This window comes from Megalobrama amblycephala, linkage group LG3 (assembly GCF_018812025.1).
Source record: "Megalobrama amblycephala isolate DHTTF-2021 linkage group LG3, ASM1881202v1, whole genome shotgun sequence".
NCBI classification, from domain to species: Eukaryota; Metazoa; Chordata; class Actinopteri; order Cypriniformes; family Xenocyprididae; genus Megalobrama; species Megalobrama amblycephala.
In genome coordinates this window covers 31696386-31719771 of record NC_063046.1, presented here as the reverse complement: position 1 = coordinate 31719771, position 23386 = coordinate 31696386, and the positions used below count along the sequence as shown (strand labels likewise).

The following is a 23386-nucleotide window of genomic DNA, read 5'->3' as shown; positions in this document are numbered from 1 at the left end:
ATACACTATATGGACAAAAGCATTGGGACACACCTTTAAATTACTGAATTCAGTTGTTTCAATCAGACCCAATGCCACAGGTGTATAAAAATCAAGCACCTAGCCCTGCAGTCTGCATTAAAAAAAAAGGGGGAGAGAGAACAGCTTTTGAAGAGCTCAGTGAATTCAAGCATGGTACTGTGATTGGATGCTACCTTTGCAACAAGTTAGTTTGTATAATTTCATCCCTGCTAGATATTCCATGGGCATCTGTAAGTGGTATTATTGGAAAGCGGAAATGTTTAGGAAGAGCAGCAGACTACGTAAAGTCACAGAGCTCTGGGCTAAATAGTGGATTTATGTCTCACCCAAAAAAATTACACGATAAAATTACATTTGCAGTTATCATATTCCTGATTTAAATGCAACCAGGTTAAGGTAATATGAATTGACATCATATTAAAATCCACGCTTATGGTATCTTATGACGTTATCTTTATATATATATAAAAAAGAAAGCAGCTAAAAACCACGAACGATCTCTGAGAACTATGCAATTGAGGCTTTATTTGATTGTTTCTAAGATCTAGTGTGTGTTGGTGGGATCACATTTTTGACAAAAAATGGCTAATGACTACTCTATTTCTTCTAAATGATTTTTAATCCAATAAGAAACCCAAAACATTGAGCAGATACTTGCTTTAATACTCATACTGTATTTATAGGGCCCTACATAAGTAGGTCACGCTGAGCAAACTAGTCCCTTTAGTATTCTGCTCCTCATTATATAGTGACTCTACAGATGATTATTTCTACTGTAAAAGTCCCAAACGATCGACATGAAAGAAGTGTTTAGAGAGAAGATGTGCTGAGATGCATGCTAACATTATCTTCAAATAGAAAACCTGGTTTAACAGATTCATAAGAGCTGCTGATTAAATGTCTAAATTAATGAGGCCTTTCACCAAAGTGATTCAGATGCAACAATCGACCCACAAAACAAAGTAGAATGATGCAAGAATTGAATACGGAGAGAAAAACAACATGAAGTATGTATGAAGCTTTCATCACTCTAGAGAATTTAAACTTTCATGGACTGTCCTATCAAGTGAGATCATGCACACACACTCCCACATACACACATCTGTGCATATTATATATTTAAAGGGTTAGTTCACCCAAAAATGAAAATTCTGTCATCATTTACTCGCCCTTATGTAATTCCAAACCTACAAGACTTACGTTCATCTTCGGAACACGAATGGAAATATTTTCAATGAAACATGAGAGATTTCTGTCCCTGAAAGTTCATGCAACCAAAACTTTAAAAAAGAAATTGTAAAAATAATCCATACAGTTCAAGCAGTTTAATCAAAGTCTTTTGAGAAGACATAAAAGACCTAAATTAAATCTGCTTTTAAAGGGCTAGGTCATCCAAAAATTAAATTTCTGTCATGAAGTACCCACCCTCCTGTGACCTTGATGACCTTTGTTCATCTTTGGAACACAAATGAAGATATTTTGATGAAATCCGTAGAATTATTATCCTCCATAAAAAGCAACCACATTCAAGGTCCAGAAAGGTAGCAAAGACATCGTTAAAATAGTAAACTAACCCTTTAATACAATTGTGTCTCTTCTACTTTTTGATGCACTAAAAATTAGCATTTTTTTAAAGAGGAAAAGAGGCATTATGTTTTTGGAACAACATGAGGGTGAGTAAATGATATCAGAATTTTCAGTTTTGGGTGAACAAACCCTTTTAAAGGGTTTTCTGTGTATAAGTGCCACGCATTGGACACCGTGTGTATGACAAAGTGACATACATCGTGGCAGAAGAGTTAAAATAGACCTCTTACCACCCTTTGAACGCTTTCCTGTCAAAGGAACATGACATATTACTGTAACATGTCTGATCAAATAAAATATTCAGCCTATAATGACATTCTCAATGCACCCTATTGACTTTAGAGTAATGACATGAACTCAGTGATTCAATTTTCTTGCACAGATGTTTATTACGTGGCCACATCTGTTTGAGAGTGAAGCATGCTGGTGCTCAGTGCTGTGCAGGTCTGCTCACGGTCAGTAAGGACAGGACACTCAAGCTCACGTGCCCATTCACTCAACAGCCGGCATGACCAAGAGCCGTGGGAGAGCAGAGGGTGAAGGGCAAAGCCAGGGGGAAGGGATGGACGTGACTGACAGGGTGAGAGGATGGCACGTCTTTAAAGCTACAGTGGTTATGGGTCGCGATCCTGATAACAGCTCTTCTTTAAGACAGTCCAAATTTATGCAGAATGTAGGTTATACTGTCCACATTCATTTTCTGTATGAAACATGGGATGCATAGATGACCTGTGACATTTGCTAAAATCTGCAGTATTCAACCAAAGCACACAGTGACAGGCATTGTACCTCACTATACAAAATGTCCATTTCAAGAGTAATGAATGAACCAGTATACCAATACTAGCACACTGTATACTGCCTACTATTTTTAAAAGATAGTATGTGAAAGGCTGGAATACAGCACACAACTTTTGACCAGACTTTGCCCCAAATTTCAGTTTGGACGAGTCAACACTAGTTGCTGAATGGAGATTTCACAGAAAATAATGTAGTGTATTAAAGGCAAAAACTCCAAATTTTTAGCTTCACATTATGGATGATATCAGGCATGTATATTTTGAGTTGATTTTGCAATGAGGCGCATGTTTCTCAGCATTTGTTGTGTTCCAAACTACTTGAAAGTCCTTAGTCATTTAGTGTATGATGCATTTTTATCTGTAATCACTTACAAAGCCGGCAAGTACACACTTGATATTTTAAAATCTGATCAGAAGTCATGCAGTGCATTCCACCCTTTATGCAGCTCTAAACAATTACAGTAAACAGTTATTTTGTATTTTTGAACTAATTCTGATGAAAACTACTGTAATTCTTTTAATACAATAAAGACAGAAATGTTACAAATTGTAGTTAATATTGCTTATAGTTAAATTCAATTTTCAATCTAGTTAAATTCCAATACACTGGAAATGGAAGTTGAACACATTGCATTGTGGGATATAGTACCCAATGCAGTGTGCATACTTTGGCATATGAAAGTCATTCAGGTATTTTATGTACAAGAAAATGTGCTTATTGTGCACAGTAGACATACAATAATGCAGAAATGAGAGATATTGCTTTTGAAAAGTAAGGATTTGTCCAGCAGAGGGAGCTGTAACAGGGTCTTCACCATGTGCACAAACAGCCATATGAGAAGACAGGCAAAGGATTTCTCTGTTCTCTTATTTCATCATCTCCAGCAGGAACCACAGTCAAGCCCATCACATTTCTGCTCGTAAAGCGAACAGTTTGAAGCCACATTCATTTAATTGGGACACAGGTTTGATTTGAATATCTGCGAGAAATTTCCTGGATATGGATATAAACCCTTGTTAATACACGCGAGGGGGCTCTAGCATGCTCTGTGAGTGCGTGTGACAGCTAAGGAGAGTGTGTGCGTGTGTGCCAGTGCCTTGCAATGCAGTTCTGTGCAATGTGCTTTGATAAGGTCAAACGTGTATTTCCAGCACCTTTAAATAAGACATCACATCCGACATTAATGGAACAGAGGATACGTTGTATCTAACCCTTTTGAGAAGTTTATTTTCATATTAACGGCCTGAAAATGTCTTTGAAACCACCTCTAACAATAGTTAGATACTGGAAAAACTCATTTGACCTTGATGGGTGTGTGCAGCGTTCAGTGCTCTGCAAGGGTGGGCTAGGCGCCATGCATGTTCAGGATGCTGTGTAAGAGAGCAGAAAGAGAAAGAGAGAGAGAGCCAGAGGAAGAGGTGTGTCAGTGGAGTGACTGGCCACTCACCAGACAGCTGCTGGACACCAGGCTGGTCATGTGTACTTAACAACTGAGCCTGAATCGTCTCCACCACCCGTTTGAAGCGTCGACTGGGACCTGCGGGGGACACGCAAACACAGACAACACCTCTTTGAATGTTTCGCATTGATCCTGTACAGACTTGTGCATGTGTGTCTTTTGAAATGAATGTACATTTATGCTGATACATCCTGGGTTTATTCCCCCTAGCGGCTGCCCCATAAAGACTAATGGGATGGGGCTGATTTTTATGGTGCATTTGGCCCACGGCTGAGTTTATGACACGTGCACACATACGCTTTAAAATGCGTGACTTTAAGAACAAGATTCAATCCCTTTTGTGTAGCCAAGAGAGCAAAAACGAAGAAAGGGGGAAATGAAAAGCGAGGAACAGGGTGTGCGGTAATGGCACCAGCAGCGTGGGATCTTTTTGGATTGTCCTTTGAAACACAGCAGGTTGAAAATGCATAGTGATTACCAGAAGGCAAAAAGGCCTCTTTTAGTTTAATTTTTTCCATTACCCCCTCGAGCAGTTGGTCTATTTTCAGCGTGAGAGAGGGGGAGTGTAATGGGGGAAGGGAACCGCTAGCGGAACGAGAGAGAGAAAAATTCTCTCTCCACTGCGACAGACAAAGTTCAACATCATCAACCAGCCTCTCCATCACCCACACACACACACACACACACATCCCTGTGCATTTCTATTGGCTGCCAGCGAGTTTATGACATCAAAATGGGCTTCTCACTGTCGGCATGGTTACCTGAGAGCAGTGTAAAAGTGACAGAGTAGATGCCGTTCTCCTTGGTGGCGGCCGTGCTTTCGGTGTAGGTGATGTCCACCTGGAACTTCACTGGTTTTTGGAACACGGTGGGGCCGGCGGTGGACTTGTATTCTGCCCGGAAACTCGTCTGAGACACCACACTGTGGCTGAGGCTGGGAATCTAAAATAATATGACAGAGCTCCTACAGTAAATGTCTTAAAAGAATCATTCGCCCTAAAATTAATATTATTGTCTTTAGAAACCAATGTCTTTCTTTTTTTATAAAGGTGAATTTTTCTAGAATATCCAGGATATTCTTTTCAATACAATGACGATGAAGGAGGTCTGGGGCTGTTAAGTTCCAAAATGACAAAAAAGCTCTTCAAAAGTATCATAAAAGTGGTGCATATGAATGTGCTACATTTCAAGTCTTCTGAAGTCATATGCTTTGTGTGAGGAACAGACATCCATCTTGGCTCTCTTTTGTGCATATCCAAAGTTATATCCAATTTGGTATAAATCTTTATTTTGAGTCATGTCTTATTAATCATTCATTTGATACTGTCCACAAAACTGTTCAAGACTTGAAATACATCACACAAGTCTGATATTTCTGATAAGTTTATGATGCTTTTGAAACTTAAAGGGGTAGTTCACCCAAAAATGAAAATTTGATGTTTATCTGCTTACCCCCAGGTCATCCAAGATGTAGGTGACTTTGTTTCTTCAGTAGAACACAAATGATGATTTTTAACTCCAACCGTTGCCGTCTGTCAGTCGTATAATGCATGTCAGTGGGAACTTCGTCTATAAGAGTAAAAAAAAAACATGCACAGACAAATCCAAATTAAACCCTGTGGCTCGTGATGACACACTGATGTCCTAAGACACGAAACGATCGATTTGTGTGATTTATATCATTTTTATATCACCACCATGTCCAACTGCCCTCCACATCCGGTTGGTGAGGTCAGAAAACACGTTCTAATGATGGAAGTGATTCTCACGCTTTGCTCCAATGAGTGCGAGAGATCACTTCCGTTGTCAGAGGGCGTTCAGACCTCACTAACCGTATGTGCAGGGCAGTTGGACATAGTGGTGTTTTAGAGGTAAAAAATGATATCAATACTGTTCGGTTTCTCGCACAAACCGATCGTTTCGTGTCTTAGGACATCAATGTGTCATCAAGAGCCGCAGGGTTTAATTTGGATTTGTCTGTGCATGTTTTTTTTACTCTTATAGATGGAGTTCCCACTGACATGCATTATACGACTGACAGACCGCAACGGTTGGAGTTAAAAATCATCATTTGTGTTCTACTGAAGAAACAAAGTCACCTACATCTTGGATGCCCTGGGGGTAAGCAGATAAACATCAAATTTAAATTTTTGGGTGAACTATCCCTTTAAAATAACCATGAAAGTACGAAAAAAGTCAAACAGGATTGGAATGACTTGAAAATGAGTAAATGATGACAGATTTCACACACTCATTGGATACTTACAGAGAGAAAGGCGTGGACAATATCTGCTTTGATGGAGCTCAGAGGCTTGTCCCGAATCACCACAAAGATCTGCTCCTCCTTTTCTAGGTTAATAAAATTTCCAAACCAAGATTTTTTGGCAAGTCTGTGAAGAAGAACAACAGGAGTGAACAAGACAACACAATACATACAAACATCACTCAATTCACGTACCATCCGTCAATCAAGTATACATGTTTGAATAATGTTGCAAGTTTTGGGGTCGTTTTGGGGTACGTTTTTATGTTTTTGAAAGAAGTCTTTTATGCTCAAAGCAGTAAAACTGTAATATTGTAAAATATTATTACAAAAATAACTGCTTCATATTTGAATATATTTTAGAATGTAATTTATTCATGTGATGCCAAAAACAAAACAAAACAAAACAGAAAAAAACATACATATATACACATATTTATATATATACATATTTATATATATATATATATCAGCCATTACTCCAGTCTTCACAGTCACATGATCCTTCAGAAATCTTTCTAATATGCTGAATTGGTTCTCAAGAAACATTTCTTATTATCAGTTTAGAAAACAGTTGTGCTGCTTGAACAGTTGAACAGCCACAGTTATTTTTAAATAGAAATCTTTTGTAATCTTATAAATGTCTTTACTGTCACTTTTGATTTACTGATTTAATAACAATAATACTTACTAACTTGAACTTTTGAATGGTATATATTAGGACTGCACGATACTGGAAAAAACTGACATTGCGATATTTGTTTTTCTGTGATATATATTGCGATATGAAAACAGTTTCACCAGATGACTTAAATAACTCTGGGAAGAATTAATCATTCTGTAGGATTTTGTAGGGGAGTGAATCTGCATAGAAAATAATAAACAAATTACAAGCATTAGATAAATACAATAGAACAAAGATACAAATAAAACAAACAAACAGTGCTTTATGTTTTTCAGTTAAAGGATTAGTTCACTTCAGAATTAAAATTTCCTGATAATTTACTCACCCCCATGTCATCCAAGATGTTTATGTCTTTCTTTCTTTAGTCGAAAAGAAATTATGGTTTCTGAGGAAAACATTCCAGGATTTTTCTCCATATAGTGGACTTCAATGGTTACCAGCGGGTTGAAGGTCCAAAACTGCAGTTTCAACACAGCTTCAAAGGGCTTTAAACGATACTAGACGAGGAATAAAGGTCTTATCTAGAGAAACAATCAGTCATTTTCAACAAAAAAATAAACATTTATATACTTTTTAACCACAAATGATTGTCTTGCACTAGCTCTGCGATGAGCCACGTGTTGCGCAATCACGAAAAGGTCACGTGTGACGTAGGTGGAAGTACCGCGGTAGGGCAAAAACTCCATCTCATTTTCTCCTCCAACTTCAAAATCGTCCAAAATCGTTGTTTTAACTTTTTTTTGTAAAGGTTGTTTTTGCACTAAGTCTTTGCACGTTCACTTTGTAAACACTTGCTCGGTACTTCAGCATACGTCACACGTGACCTTTCCAATGTGATTATGTGATGTGTGGCGCATCGCAGAGCTAGTGCAAGACGAGCATGTGTGGGTAAAAAGTATATACGTTTTTTTTTTTTTTTTTTTAGAAAATGACCAATCTTTTCGCTAGACAAGACCCTTATTCCTCGGCTGGGATTCCGTAGAGCCCTTTGAATTTAAACTACAATTTGGACCTTCAACCCATTGTACCCCGGTGAAGTCCACTATATGGAAAAAAAACCCTGGAATGTTTCCCTCAAAAACCTTAATTTCTTTTCGACTGAAGAAAGAAAGACATACAAATCTTGGATAACATGGGGGTGAGTAAATTATCAGGAAATTTTAATTCTGAAGTGAACTAATCCTTTAAGAATTCAGGTACAGAAACTGAATAATCAAATGTAAAATAACACTGCATAGACTTGACTGTATAAATTAAATATAATTAATCTTTGTTAAAGCTACAAAAGTTATTTTCTCTTTGTATTTTGTTTGATTAACATTATTGAGAGACATCAGCGGGTATATTAGGCTGCTGTCACTTTAAGAGCTAATGAACGGATCCAATATAATGACACTCGGCCATTTTCTTTCTCAATTGTTTACGTCAAGTACGCCATATGTGACTGTGTTTACAAGGATACTTGCTGAGACTGGTATTTTAACATTATTTTGTATGTATGTTTTTTTATCCCCCGGTGGGGATAAAAAAAAATTTCCACCCGGGTGATGCTACTCCACAAACCACCTACAGAGCATATAAAATACCAAAAATAAAAATATTTTTTAAAACATCGCCAAGTAAAACGCTGGGTTTATATAGAACTGTCTCTTTACGACCACAACAAACGGGACACTTTTCAGACACGCATTCCAACTTCGCCTCAGCGCCAGGCGCAAGTCAAACGAGCGCAGAAAAGGTGCAGGTGACGACGAGTGAGCTTCAGTTGAACAACAGTGAATTGCGGTCAGATGAGATGTTGTCAGGCTATTTCAGTAAAACTCCAATCAGCCATTACTCATGGCGTGCACTCAAAAAATTGCTCGCGAAAATGCGCCGGCGCGCATTGCAAATTACTTTATTATAGCTTAAATAAAGCGCATAATAAACTACGGGCATGCACCATCATTATTCTGAGGTAAATGAAGTCATGAAATTACCAAACATGCGATTAAAGCTGCCTCAAAACTGTGCATGCATGTATGTATTTGTTGACATGGCTTTAAAGCTATTGTTATCCAATTTGTTGGCCTTAAAACATCTTAAAATGCACATATGTACACCAGGGAAATCTATCTATCTATCTATCTATCTATCTATCTATCTATCTATCTATCTATCTATCTATCTATATATATTTTTTTTTTTTAGCTTCACCAACAGTGAAGAACAGTTGGCAGAAGAATTTCAGGCCATCAAATGGTAAGTATCTTTCAAAATGTAAACATATCGGCAGAGGCTTTCCCGGAGAGCTTGGCTGAATTTCTCTTAAAGTGAAATACAGACTGAATGCTGTCAAGATGGGAGTTAGTAAGCTGTCAGTCAGTTGATGTGTCTCTAGGGCATAACAAGAAATAAAAACATGTATGACTTAAAAAGTGACATTTTACGGGCTGTCAAACAATTCAAAACTTACATGATGTATATGCTGTGCAGCACCATGCAAACCTCAAAAACAATTATATAAATTTTGCATTTAAAATTCGAGAGTTAACAAGAGTATTGGTAATCTAGAATAAGATAACAGGGGTTTGTCACAATACAGGATTAGCTGACGACTGAAAAGTCCTCTGGGGTGGGGAGGTCAAGGAAAAGTTACTAAAACTTTTCAATAAAAAGCCTTATATGGAGGTTTGAATGCTGGCATATGGCTCATTTCTCAGCCCTGCTTGAAATCACTGGGATTTTACCACAGTCAGTGACTATCAAGGCCATCTTTGAGCCAGCCAACATAACGTGACACTAACTCACCAAAAACTTGGAAAAAACAACAGAAAAAATAGAGGAAAATACTCCAGAAGAAAGTTTCCACTGTGGTACCGCTCTGTGTGGCTGTGAAGCTAAGTGGAACTAAAACACTGAATTATTCACGACGAACTATTCCCTGATAATGTCTTTAGCAACAAACTAGGCTAATGGGGCAAGGAACAGTGTTTGGACCACCACATTAACTTTTGCTGCAGAGTTTTCAGAGCTCCTTTCGACTCGAAATAAAATCTGGAGAAAATAAAAGTATAAAGAGCAAAAGTTAAGTGTCTTAATTAAGCAAGCTTTAATTGAGTGTTGGCGATTTAACTCTAAACCGCTCAGGTTAACACAAAAAGTGATGCATTTAGCCCCACACCAAGTAGAATAATGAATATTGTAATGAATCATTCAATTATAATTGAGTATTATTTTAATGTTTCTTTCACACTTTGTGATTTAATAAAACTGCATATTTTACTTGATTGTCTTTGAAAATAGCTAATACTTACTCGGGGGAAGACTCTGGTGTTAGGTTGGACATTTCCTCTTGTGTGGGAACTGGAAAGAGACAAAGCGAACAAGCCTCAGTGGAATTTGCATCATACTCTATATCCAGAGAGATTAGACATTCACAACCTGAGGAGGGGAATGCTGATTAACCACAGCTAATTACTCCAAACCTGCAGAGATTAAGAGTAATTCAACCCCCCCCTTCTATCAGCTCATCTGATCCTCTCCCCAGTAGAAGAGGGAAAGAGGAACAGCTGGAGGTGAAGTGAGATACTTGTGGAATTTTCATTATCATTACTAGATTTATCATCAGATATAGCTGATAATGGACTATCATTGAGTTTATTACCCAGCGATCTGTAAAATCAGTCCTTAGAGAATATACCTCACTAAGAGGGGAACATCAACTAAAAACCGCAATAAAAAAGGATTAGCAAGCATAATTCTCTTTCTAAAATGCTTTCTATATGCACATAGGCTATGGTGCTTTACTTTGCACCTGATCCTGCATATCACTGCATTAGTGCCCTACATAACTAGGGTTTTATTATTATATAATATCCAATATCTTGGTACTAATCTTATAATTCATTTTATGCATGCACATTTCTGCAATTTTTACATTTAGATTCATGAATTAACATCATGTTGATGTAAATGTGCCAAAATTGAGTCAAAATGACAAATTTTCATCTGCAGTCCCTGGGCAGGTTAATGTTAAAGGGTGAAAAAACTGCTTCAGGATGTTTCCGGCACTGCTGGTACCTTGTAGTTTCCTGCGGTGGAAGCGTGGTGAGCCAAGGAAGCTGTTCTTAATGGAGTTGAGGCGTGTTCTCCACGGCATGCCTCCGATGGAGGGGCTGGGGGGTGGCGTTGGGCTAGGGGTCCCCGCTGGGCTCTCCTTAGGCGTGTGCACCGGCGTTCCTTTTGGAGTTGGCAATGGGCTGCCCCTTGGGGAGGGGTGGGGCGTAACCTGTATGGTGGGGATAGATTTGCCGTTGTGGTCAGTCCCGGCCAGCGGGTGAAGGTGGTGAAGCCGGATGGGCGAAAGGGGAGAAAGGGGAACAGAGAGCTTGGGTGGCACCGTAAGCGGTGGCCGGCGCACTTTCGGGCTGCCAGGCATTAGCAGGGGCATGGGTTGGCAGGGTGTAGAAGGTTCCGACTTGGCCGCAGATAGCACTGCCGTTGTGTTAGGGAGCGGGTTGGACCTGGTGGCCTGCAGGGGCTTGTCTGCAACTTTGGGCTTGGCTGGAAGTGTCTGAGTTTTGTTGTTAGGCTGATGGGCATCTGTCTTTGGTTGAAAGGTTTTGGGGGAGTGGGGGCCTGTGCCGTTCAGCCGGGACACAGGCGCGTGGGTGGGGCTGTGGTTAGGCGACTGCGTGAGTTCTGCGGATTGTGGAGGAACGGCGAACCGCCGCATGGGCTGGAAGAGCGCATGCACAGAGCCAGCAGCATAAAAAGAGCCAACACAGCCCATACACACAACACACGGCCCCATAGATAACAGGCATTACGGCGCAGACGCACACAAACACACACACACACACACACACACACACACAACACCAAACATGAAAGGATGGTGAACAAGGCACCGGTGATGAGAGGTGAAGGAGGAAATGCAGAAAGAAAGAAAGAAAAAACATGCCATTAGCACAACCAGCCAAGAGGCAACAAGACAGTGGAAATAAAATGTTCCCAAACCAGTGTTCCCAAAACTAATCAAAACCAGCAACAGAAATTAGCAACACAAAGCTCTGGGTTGTTGTCAGGATGAAATTAAAGAAGGTGTTGTCAGCATTGACTAAGCAAGCAGGAAATTTGTGCAATGAGCTTTGCTTTAAAAGGACGCTATTGTCAGAATACCTCATAAATTAAGTAGAAATTACATAAAATGTGACACAAGCCACAGTATATACTGACTCAATTCAACAATTAGAGTTTTTCAAGACAATAGCGTCACGCTATCGAAATGGCTAGTGAAAATAAGTGCAGTTGACCATTAAACAGAGCATAGAGTACAATGCTGCTGCTGGAGGTATGATATGAGGATGCTGTTTGACAGATGACACTGTATAATAATAATAATAATAATAATAATAGGGTCCGAAACGGGGGGGATTGACACAATACGGCCACTAAAAGTGAAGTGTGTGATTACAATAAGTAGAGGGAAATGCTCATCAAGCATATTGTAAAACATTTAAAAGAAATACAATGGTGTGTTAACTGTTCCAACTGCAACCCTAGCATGGGCATAAAGAAGAGCACGAATGCAATAAAATGGATTTTTAAAGCTTTTTCATACTGCTGGGAAGATTCTTCCATTACAAACCTTTAAGTCTGTGTCTGAGCAGTAAAACTAATCTCAGATGAGCTGTATCAATGAGTTCTTCACAGACTAATTCAAATTACTTCCACCAAGCATGTTCTCTGTTTGAGCCATTTTCATCAGTGACAGTGCGACACTGCAGCCATTCACCAATTGTAGAGCATTTCAAACTGCAGAATATTTGATTAGGATCAGAATTGACTTTGGGATGAATCATGTAGAGAATTCCTTGATGTAACTCAAGGACTGCATATTGGGAAGTCTTAGTAGTGGATTTGTAATCGGTTAGCCTCTTTAAACAAATCAACTGTAAAAGCTGGCTACATCCAGAGGCTTCACCATTAGTAAGGAACCAGGGATTTTCAAGGGATTTTAACAAGCCATTAGTGACTTGGGCTTCAAATATTTCAAGGCAACAAGGCTGTGAATTGGGCATAGATTAGCATGATTATGCTAAGCATGGTAGAATGACTGGGCTAGAAGTTGTAAAGGTGGATTGGTAGGGACAGACAGTGACTGTCTTTTTTAACAAAGCTAACAGTATACATAATTAATGCTCCATCATCACTAACAATTATAAGAAATAAATAGTTCACGTTGCATTATGCCAGAGGTCTTCAAGCAGGGTCCTCTTGTTACATGTTTTATAAAATGAAGCGTTGCACTTTAAACCTGGCCTATAATAACATAGGCATATGGTACCATATTAATGTACTCTGTAATGTATATTAATGTATTAATGTACAAAAGTTCGGAGTTGGTAAGATGTCTTAATGTTTTTTTTTTTTTAAATCTCTTATGCTCACCAAGGCTGCATTTATTTAATCAAAAATACAGTAAAACAGTAATATATTATTACAACTGCTTTCTATTTTAATATATTTCAAAATGTAATTTACTGCTGTGAAGGTAAAGCTGAATTTTCAGCATCATTGCTCCAGTCTTCAGTGTCACATGATCCTTCAGAAATCATTCTAATATACTGATTTGGTGCTAAAGAAACATTTCCTATTATTATCAATGTTGAAAACAGTTGTGCTGCTTAATATTTTTGTGGAAACCATGATACAAGCAGTCTACTATGCTTAGCATAATTACTAGATTCTTTTTTAAATTGAGGAATAGAAAGTTCAAAGGAAGATTTTCTATTTGAAATAGAAATTGAAAAAGTATAAGTCTTTACTGTCATTTTTGAACAATTTATATATACATACTATTACAACACACCGCTGTACCACCTGTTGATGCATATATTCATGCTGAATGATTGTATATCAGATGTCTTGTGACATGAGTTTCTCATCAATAGATATTCTGTAAATCAGGGGTGTCCAACCCTGCTCCTGGAGGGCTACCGTCCTGCAGATTTCAGTCCCAACCCTGCTCCAACACACCTGTCTGTAATTATCAAGCAGCCCTGAACACCATGATTAGATGGTTCAGGTGAGTTCGATTTGGGTTGGAGCTAAAATCTGCAGGGCGGTACACCCTTGGACACCCCTGCTGTAGATAGATATCATACCAGCTGGCAATGGACAGCAACACCACCAGACTCTTTGAGTAAAACAAATGATTTAACATGGATAAAGGGCTTACCCGTGGACTGCTGAGGGGACTAGTGGACAGACCAGAAGAGGCTCCGCTGATGGACCGAGACCTACAGTTACACAACATAGATAGTAAAGACATTTCTACCACATGTATAGCACACTGTCGTAACTGTATAGGAGGTTAAGCATGTTGTGTGAGTGAAACATGATTAAAAATTTGAGTTTACACTTGGACAGAGACAGCAGTATCAGACAAGACCTTTATGTTTCACTATAAGCTGCATTTCTGTTAATTATATGTCAACTTTCTATGCAGGCCTATAGGTCTTTTTTTTGTTGATCATGCTATTTTTATATTTTTAAGTTGCAATTAAATTTGAGCAATTTATCATTACTCATCCTAAGAATGTAAAAGGTCATCACAACCTTTTATGAGGTTCTGTATAAGACTTCCGAATTCCATTGTGTATTAGATGGTGAGCTTCAGTGGTTCTCCAATAAATGATTGGGATTTAATTGACCGTGGTCACAATGGGTTTTGTCATCAAGGCAAATTGAAACAGTAAATCATCCTTAAAGGCGTCAACATTCAGACTCACACGATTTGACTCCAGGAAGGATCTGATCCATAAACTGATCAATTGCATTTGCAAATGTTACTTAGATGAGAATTATGCATGGTCTCAAGTTGTCTTTGATCATTCAAGTGTAAAAATCACAACACCAAATACACCGCAGCCTGATTCAGTGCAATGCTGATGTTCATTATATGCCTCTTGCATTCAGCTAATTAGCTTAGCCAAACACAGCGTCAGGAAAAGAGCTCTTTATATGTGTAATAAATGGCTATGGAATAAAGTAATTCATGGAAAGAAAGGCCAGGCGCTAGAGGACAGTAATTATACGAGGAAATATTTCTACTGTTTAAGCAATGTACAGCATATGTAGTGAATCATTAATATTTTACAAGAGAGAAGCTACAACTTTATTAAGAAAACTATCACTTGTAAAAATGCTGTATTAAATTGTATAAAAGATGCAGGGGAGCTTTTCGGTTCAATTAAGTCATTACACTTTGAATTGTTAACATGCATAGATGTATTTGATCTATCTAGTCTGTCAGTGAAGAATTCATTTACTAGTGCCTCATTCAGTGCCCTGATACTTAATGCATTGATTAAATAAAAAAAAAAAATTAAAAAAAAAAGAGAAGAGAAGTGTCTATAAAGAAATATTCAAGGCCCATTTTGTTATCTGGCAGACTAAACAGTGAATGCAGATGTAGGACAGGACAGTGAAACTCAAGGTTGAAGAAAAATGCCTGTACAGATGAACACAAACAATCGGATAACCTCTGTCTCACACCTACTGTAAGTGCACACATCACTCGAAGAAAAACAAACATCCAGGGTGAAGGCAAGAGAAGCGTGAAGGCAAAACGAGAGCGAGGGGAAGAAATTAACAATTTGGGATCTACCAAGGGACAAAAATGCCAGACATCAAACGAAACATGAAAGGCAAAATAAGGGAGATAAGATGCTTTTGATGTGTGTGGAGGGAGCCAGAGGGCCGCTGCTTTACCAAAACTGAGAGGCCAAGCCGGCAGGAAAAAACTTTTTTACAAGACTTCCCAATATGCAGTCGACCTCCACTTTTTTTTTTTTACTTTTTTTTCCCCCTCTGAAGCAAGCTAAGCTCTTAAGATATCAAATGTCAGTGGTAGAAATAAAAGGCCAGTGCTCTCTGTTGCATGTTTTGAGTGTTAAAAACCCCACTGCATCTTTAGAGCAGAAAAGAAAGCATGGCGGTGGTTTGTACCTCTCCTCTTTGCTTTGCAGTATGGGGTTGGCATCTGAGATATCCAAGCTTTTACTGAAAACAGATTTACTACAGTAAGAGAGAGTAAAGTTAGAGTAAATTTACAATAAGTAATAAGTAATCATGGAGTTGAGCCAAAGCATCTACACAGGGAAAGGACACAGGGCTGATGAAATGGATCACAATGAACATGGAAAAAAGTAAAACAAATTTGCAACATAACGTGTCAAAGATACAGAAAAATGAAAAGCACATTAGCAATCCCATTGTTCCCCTTAAAACCAATTTGAGAAGTCAAAATTTCCCATATGGCACATTTAGCATGCTGCTTGACTAGATGAGAAACTGATTTTCAGAGAATAGCAAAACACTCTGAAATCATTGTTTTCTTTTTCCACAGATTTAGCTGAGCTCATTGATCTCATTTCTTGTACTCTTCATGTGCAATTTAAAAAGCATTTCAAAGCTAGTATGCAGCTTCTTATAACTGTGAACATTTTTCCAAAGTTTATTTTTGCTTTTATGACACACGTCGTTGTCTTCAAATGTTCCTTTCAAGGCTTCACAAAATGTGACATACTTTCAGCCTTTCTTACTGTGACGCTTGCTGCTACGATGGTAGAGTTTTGTAAATAATAGAGGAGCGAGAGATGTGTAGCTGTACCTCTGTCCGTGTTGTGCCATGTCGATGGCGCGTCTCACAGGAACAGGAGAACCGCCCTCTGTCACGCTCAGCACCTCCATAGACTTGCGCTCTGGCCTCCTCTTGTTGTGTCTCGTCAAGAGTGGAGAGTCCACTCGCTTCCTGGGAGGATCTGAGGAGACCAGCATACGATAAATTAAATGATCCCTAACACATGAAAACAGCCCATTAAGCCTATGGCGTTCATAATGGAAAAATCATACAATCGTACAGTTTTTTTTCATAATGTCTTCAAGTATTTAAACACCAGAAAAAAAAAAAATTTTCCCAAAAGAAATGAATACTTTTATTCACAAGGATGCATGAAAAAAAAAGTGATAGTAAAGACATTTATAATCTTTACTTTTTTGAACTTTCTATTCATCAAGAAATCTTGAAAAAAATATTAGTTAAAAAAAATAAAAATAAAAATAAAAATAAAAATGACTGAGTTTTTCTTACCAATCTCATTTCTGGGTGGTAGATTCTGATCCTCATGGCTGGGATATCTCTCCTTACGGTCCAGCAAGAGGAAGTAGATCATCTTTTCCTGGTTATCACTGGAGGTGGAAAGGGCATGGAGGAACAAAATGTGTGGTCAAGACAGGTTTCTGATATACAGTGAAATCTGCAGTGCTCCTGAATAATCCTCAGCTCAAGCTAATTAACATCATTAGTTAAAGAGCAAAGAGTAGCAAGCACCTCAGGCCCAGAGAGCTAAAAGGCATCCTGCAGAGATCACAGGACATCACTTATTTCATTAATGATGCACGAAGACATAAAATATCCGCAAAAAGAGTCTGGGCGAGTTCAAAAAGTCTTGAAATTCTCCCAGCAAGAGCCCTTGTGTTGAATTTTTCTGCCCCAGACCACACAGCGGGAAGTAAATATGACCGTCTTTGCTTCAGGCGCCATCTGAATTGTTTAAACGCTGGGCAAGAGAAGAGACAGAGGCCGTGATGTTTTGGAAAGGAACACCCAGGCCAATCTATCAGGGGGTCTAACGAAGTGATCACGCACAGCGGAGCGTGTGGGTGGTAATTGTGCGAGTACGGAAGATGACAGATGAGCAGGAGTGAAAGGACTTCTCTAATAGCCCGCAACCAAGATGCTGTACTGTGTGTTTACTAACCCTAAAGAACAAGGATTTAAAATAATAATAGCCTCACATATGGTCTCCCAAAGCAAACGCAGTCAGTCTTGTCTAATCATGGGAAAAAAACATTTGGTATCATGGGAAACAACCTGTCTGGGGTGAATGTGAGGTGTTGCGTCGCTTTCTTAGTTACTCACTCGTCTGACAGCAGGTCTTTCATCAGTTTGTTCTTGTCTCGGAAACAGCCTAGCGAGTGCATGCTTTCTAGCACATCTGGGTCGATGTCCTCAGTGGAGGGTAGCGTGCGGATCGCAACTTTCCGTGGCACCGGCTGTTCGGGTTCGGGCTCATTCTTCCCTCCTCTGTGAACAAATACATAGATGTACAGAAGATCAGCACAAGGGCATTGAAATAATCTAGTGTTCTTGTTTATTTTTCATTAATTGAGCACACATGGTAATCGCCTCAGGCGTGTTCTGGGATCCTTGCTGGTGGTACAAGTCACAAACAGGCCCACATGGAATCTGCGCCCACAGAAAGCTCTGGGGGTTGAAGCGCCCATCATTCTACAAATGAACCACCTCCCCGCACAATATTTTGGCAAATTTGATTAATGCTTTCATATACCAGAGTAGTAGATTCTCAGCTTATATTAAAACATCATCATTAAAAAATCTGATGATTTTCTCCAAAAAATCTGTGGAGGCATTATAAAAAAAGTTTACAGATAATTTTGTTATTTTTATGACTCGAAAACAAACTAAAATAAAATAAAAATGATCATGAATTTTAGTTTTTGATACATGGCATATTATAAAACTTGAAACCTTTACAACCCTTCTGCATTAAACATGAAAATGCCCCTAGACAGCAATGACACAAGACTGTGCTGAGAAATGTTAGACTGAAACTAGAAAAAGTAATTTTAGTACTAGTAAAGTAATTTTAAATACTAAAATTAAATTACACTGAAAATGAAAATTTAAAAATCAAAATAATGATAACCCTGGGGCCCAGTAACAAATCATGACTAATACAAAAAGTTGGATACTGGAGGAATTATGTTTAAAAATGAAGCAGTTGAAGATAAAAACAAGGTATTGCTTAGGGTGGCACAAACATTGAGTAAAGCCAGTCTGTTTGGCTTAAGGCTCTTCTCTAACACACACACACGCACGCACACGCGCACACACACACGCACACACACGGTTTTCATGTTTTATGGGGATAATCCACAGACATAATGGTTTTTATACTGTACAAACTGTATATTCTATCTCCTAACCCTAAACCTACCCATCACAGAAAACTTTCTGCATTTAAAAAAAAAAAAAACAAAAAAAAAAAACAAACAAAAAAAAAAACAGCATTTTGTATGATTTATAAGCTATTTTCCTCATGGGACCAAAAAATGTCCTCATAAGGATAAGGATTTCAGATAGTGACATTTTGTCCCCATAACGTAGGGTTTACCAGGACCACACACAGACAGACAGACAGACACACACACACACACACACACACACACACACACACACACACACACACACACACACACACACACACACACACTGCTGTCATGCCATTACTTAAAGAAGCACAGAGCCATCATCTTTGTTATGTTCTCAGTTATTGCAACGAGGACACACATAGACTTACAGAACACATAAACAGTATGTACATGCATAGACAAAAAAAAAAAAAAAAGAAAAAAACGCAGACAGACACTGAGCAAAAACAGGCATGTGCCGACAAATAAAAAGTGAAGTTTATACTCACATGTACCATGTGTGCTTCTGTATCTGTTCTAACTGTAAACAGAGAAAAACACATGAGCTAAGCCATTATCTAACCATTAACAGAGCCAAACAAAGACAGCAGAGCATGACAATAAAAGCAGTGAATCCATCTCTGAACGTCAGGCAGTTTCCTGCTGGCTGGCTCTAATCTCTCTCTTGTGTCGCATCCTCTGATCTCTCCAGGTTTAAGTGTGGAAGCTACAAAGACATGTACATTTCAGCAGCCAGCTAATTAAAGCTGTGGCCCGCAGAACAAAAACAACAGCCATAACAGCAGCAGCCCATGAGAGTGAATGGTTGTTCTGGCTGTGCATGTAATACCAACAGGAATGACTTTAAGATTAACTGAAATCAACAGAATATGTGACTGCTGTGTATTCATTTACGAGCTATAAAAATTCAGCACTTGACCTGATCCAGACACTGCGAGGAACGACACACTGAACTGGAACATTAAAACTAAATATTTTCTGGTTTACTTTTATATGGCTGAGGGGCAAATTCACTGGATAGTTGTGGGACTATCAACTGTATCACCTAGTCACCTGTAATCCAGTTTTCAGTGCTCCTTTAATTGTAATTTAGGCATATTTTTCACAAAGGTTTGTGCAATTTTGCATACCACAATTAATGTCACGCAGAAAGCAGGCATAAATGCAATTTCATTTAAACCATTTTAGCTCCAAACCAGGGGACCTGGGTCCACTAGGGGGCCTCAGCAAACTTCCAATAGGGTCTCAAGATGACAGAAATTGATTTAAAATAAGCAAAAAATAAGAAAAAATAAGCATGCAAATAAGTGATTTACAAACCCGATTCCACGTTGGGACACTTTACAAATGAATAAATATGTGAATAAAAAAAAGAAATGCAATAATTTACAAATCTCATAAACTTAAATTTTATTCGCAATAGAATATACAGTGCCCTCCACAATTATTGGCACCCTTAGTAAATATGAGCAAAGGTGGATGTGAAAATAAATCTGCATTGTTTATCCTTTTGATCTTTTATTCAAAAAATTCACAAAATTCTAACCTTTAATTGAAGGAAAACAGTTGAAAGTGGGGGGAAACTCACATTATGAAATAAATGTTTTTCTCCAATACATGTTGGCCACAATTATTGGCACCCCTAGAAATTCTTATGAGTAAAATATCTCTGAAGTATATTCCCATTCATATTTAAATTTTTTTTAGCACACCAGGGTGACTAGGAGCATGAAATTGTCCAGCCATGACTTCCTGTTCCACAGGAATATAAACATGAGGAAATACAAATGGCAAATTCCCGTAATCATTCATCACAATGAGTAAAACCAAAGAATATAGTTCTGATGTGCAGCAAAAGATTGTTGGACTTCACAAAATAGAAAGTGGCTGTAAGAAAATACCTAAAACATTGAAAATCCTCATTTCCACTATCAGGGCAATAATTGAGAAGTTCCAATCAACTAAACATGTTACAAATCTGCCTGGAAGAGGACGTGTGTCTAAATCGTCCTAATGTGAAGTGAGGAGGAAAGTTTGAGTGGACAAAAAGAAAAGGGTTTCTCTGCTCTCATCCAGAAACAATCTCCAGCATATTCAGTTGTCAGACAAGACTGGAACTTCAAACTGGACCGGCTACTATGGTCAGATGAAACTAAAAAAAGCTTTTCGGCAGCAAACCCACCAGATGGGTTTGGTGCACACATGGATAAAAAGTACCCCATGCCCACGGTTAAATATACTGCTGGATGTTTAATGTTGTGGGCCTATTTTTCTGCTGGAGGTCCTGGACATCTTGTTCAGATACATGGTATTATGTATCAAATACCAACAGATAAAAATGCTAGAAATCCAATAATAAGCTGTGGTTGGATCTTCCATCAGGACAATGATGGAACAAACATCAAATCCAACACAAAAATGGGTCACTGAGCACAAAATGAAGCTTCTGCCATGGCCATCTCAGTTCTCTGACCTGAACCCTAAAGAAAATGAGTGGAGTGAACTGAAGAGAAGAAGCACCAGGATGGAGCTGGAATCTGAAGGATCTGGAGAGATTCTGCATGAAGGAATGATCTCTGATCTCTTGTCAGGTGTTCTCCAAACTCATCAGGCATTATAGGTGAAGACTCAGAGTTGTTATCTTTGCAAAAAGTTTTGAATAAAAGGGTGCCAATAATTGTGGCCAACGTGTTTTGGAGAAAAACATTTATTTCATAATGTAAGTTTCCCCCCCACTTTCAATTATTTTCCTTAAATGAAAGGTTATAATTTTGTGAATTTTTTGAATGAATGATCAAAAAAAAAAAAAAAATGCAGATTTATTTTCACAGCTGCTTTTGCTCATAATTACTAAGGGTGCCAATAATTGTGGAGGGCACTGTAGATAACATATCAAATGTTGAAAGTGAGACATTTTGAAATGTCATGCCAAATATTGGCTCATTTTTGATTTCATGAGAGCTACACATTCCAAAAAAGTTGGGACAGGAAGCAATAAGAGGCCGGAAAAGTTAAATGTACATATAAGGAACAGCTGGAGGACCAATTTGCAACTTATTAGGTCAATTGGCAACATGATTGGGTATAAAAAGAGCCTCTCAGAGTGGCAGTGTCTCTCAGAAGTCAAGATGGGCAGAGGATCACCAATTCCCCCAATGCTGCGGTGAAAAATAGTGGAGCAATATCAGAAAGGAGTTTCTCAGAGAAAAATTGCAAAGAAGTTATCATCATCTACAGTGCATAATATCATCCAAAGATTCAGAGAATCTGGAACAATCTCTGTGCGTAAGGGTCAAGGCCGGAAAACCATACTGGATGCCCGTGATCTTTGGGCCCTTAGATGGCACTGCATCACATACAGGAATGCTACTGTAATGGAAATCACAACATGGGCTCAGGAATACTTCCAGAAAACATTGTCGGTGAACACAATCCACCGTGCCATTCACCGTTGCTAAAACTCTATAGGTCAAAAAAGAAGCCATATCTAAAAATGATCCAGAAGCGCAGGCATTTTCTCTGGGCCAAGGCTCATTTAAAATGGACTGTGGCAAAGTGGAAAACTGTTCTGTGGTCAGACGAATCAAAATTTGAAGTTCTTTTTGGAAAACTGGGACGCCATGTCATCCGAACTAAAGAGGACAAGGACAACCAGCGCTCAGTTCAGAAGCCTGCATCTCTGATGGTATGGGGTTGCATGAGTGCGTGTGGCATGGGCAGCTTACACATCTGGAAAGGCACCATCAATGCTGAAAGGTATATCCAAGTTCTAGAACAACATATGCTCCCATCCAGATGTCGTCTCTTTCAGGGAAGACCTTGCATTTTCCAACATGACAATGCCAGACCACATACTACATCAATTACAACATCTTGGCTGCGTAGAAGAAGGATCCGGGTACTGAAATGGCCAGCCTGCAGTCCAGATCTTTCACCCATAGAAAACATTTGGCGCATCATAAAGAGGAAGATGCGACAAAGAAGACCTAAGACAGTTGAGCAACTAGAAGCCTGTATTAGGCAAGAATGGGACAACATTCCTATTCCTAAACTTGAGCAACTTGTCTCCTCAGTCCCCAGACGTTTGCAGACTGTTATAAAAAGAAGAGGGGATGCCACACAGTGGTAAACATGGCCTTGTCCCAACTTTTTTGAGATGTGTTGATGACATGAAATTTAAAACCAACTTATTTTTCCCTTAAAATGATACATTTTCTCAGTTTAAACATTTGACATGTCATCTATGTTGTATTCTGAATAAAATATTGAAACTTCTTTTAAAAACATTAAAAATCTTACAGTTTCCAAACTTTTGACTGGTAGTGTATATTAGACAGAAACTGAGTAAACATATTTTTAAATATCTTTATCCAGTAAATAATAATGACTAGAATAAAAAATTAAATTTCATGTAAATTTAAAAAGGCTAAAAAGTGTGGGAACCCTGAAAAAAGTCAGCTCTTAAAACTTCTGACACTTAAATTATTAAGAAATTATTTTTTTA

General features: G+C 38.6%; 1 protein-coding gene across 7 annotated transcripts in view; it reads right to left on the bottom strand.

The window, feature by feature from the left end:
• Positions 1 to 23386, bottom strand: part of brsk2b (BR serine/threonine kinase 2b) — a 160277-nt gene that overhangs the window by 5429 nt on the left and 131462 nt on the right. For 2 of the 7 annotated variants that reach the window (XM_048185154.1, XM_048185157.1), the window contains exons 9-19: positions 19371 to 19402; positions 17789 to 17953; positions 16958 to 17055; positions 16478 to 16628; positions 15814 to 15882; positions 14042 to 14102; positions 10879 to 11536; positions 10113 to 10161; positions 6135 to 6258; positions 4630 to 4810; positions 3857 to 3946 (exon numbers count right to left, since the gene is read on the bottom strand). In XM_048185154.1, the coding sequence (XP_048041111.1) occupies positions 3857 to 3946; positions 4630 to 4810; positions 6135 to 6258; positions 10113 to 10161; positions 10879 to 11536; positions 14042 to 14102; positions 15814 to 15882; positions 16478 to 16628; positions 16958 to 17055; positions 17789 to 17953; positions 19371 to 19402 (1678 nt within the window). The remainder of the gene's footprint in view (positions 1 to 3856; positions 3947 to 4629; positions 4811 to 6134; positions 6259 to 10112; positions 10162 to 10878; positions 11537 to 14041; positions 14103 to 15813; positions 15883 to 16477; positions 16629 to 16957; positions 17056 to 17788; positions 17954 to 19370; positions 19403 to 23386) is intronic. The other 5 variants (XM_048185158.1, XM_048185155.1, XM_048185159.1 and 2 more) reach the window with 5 other exon arrangements.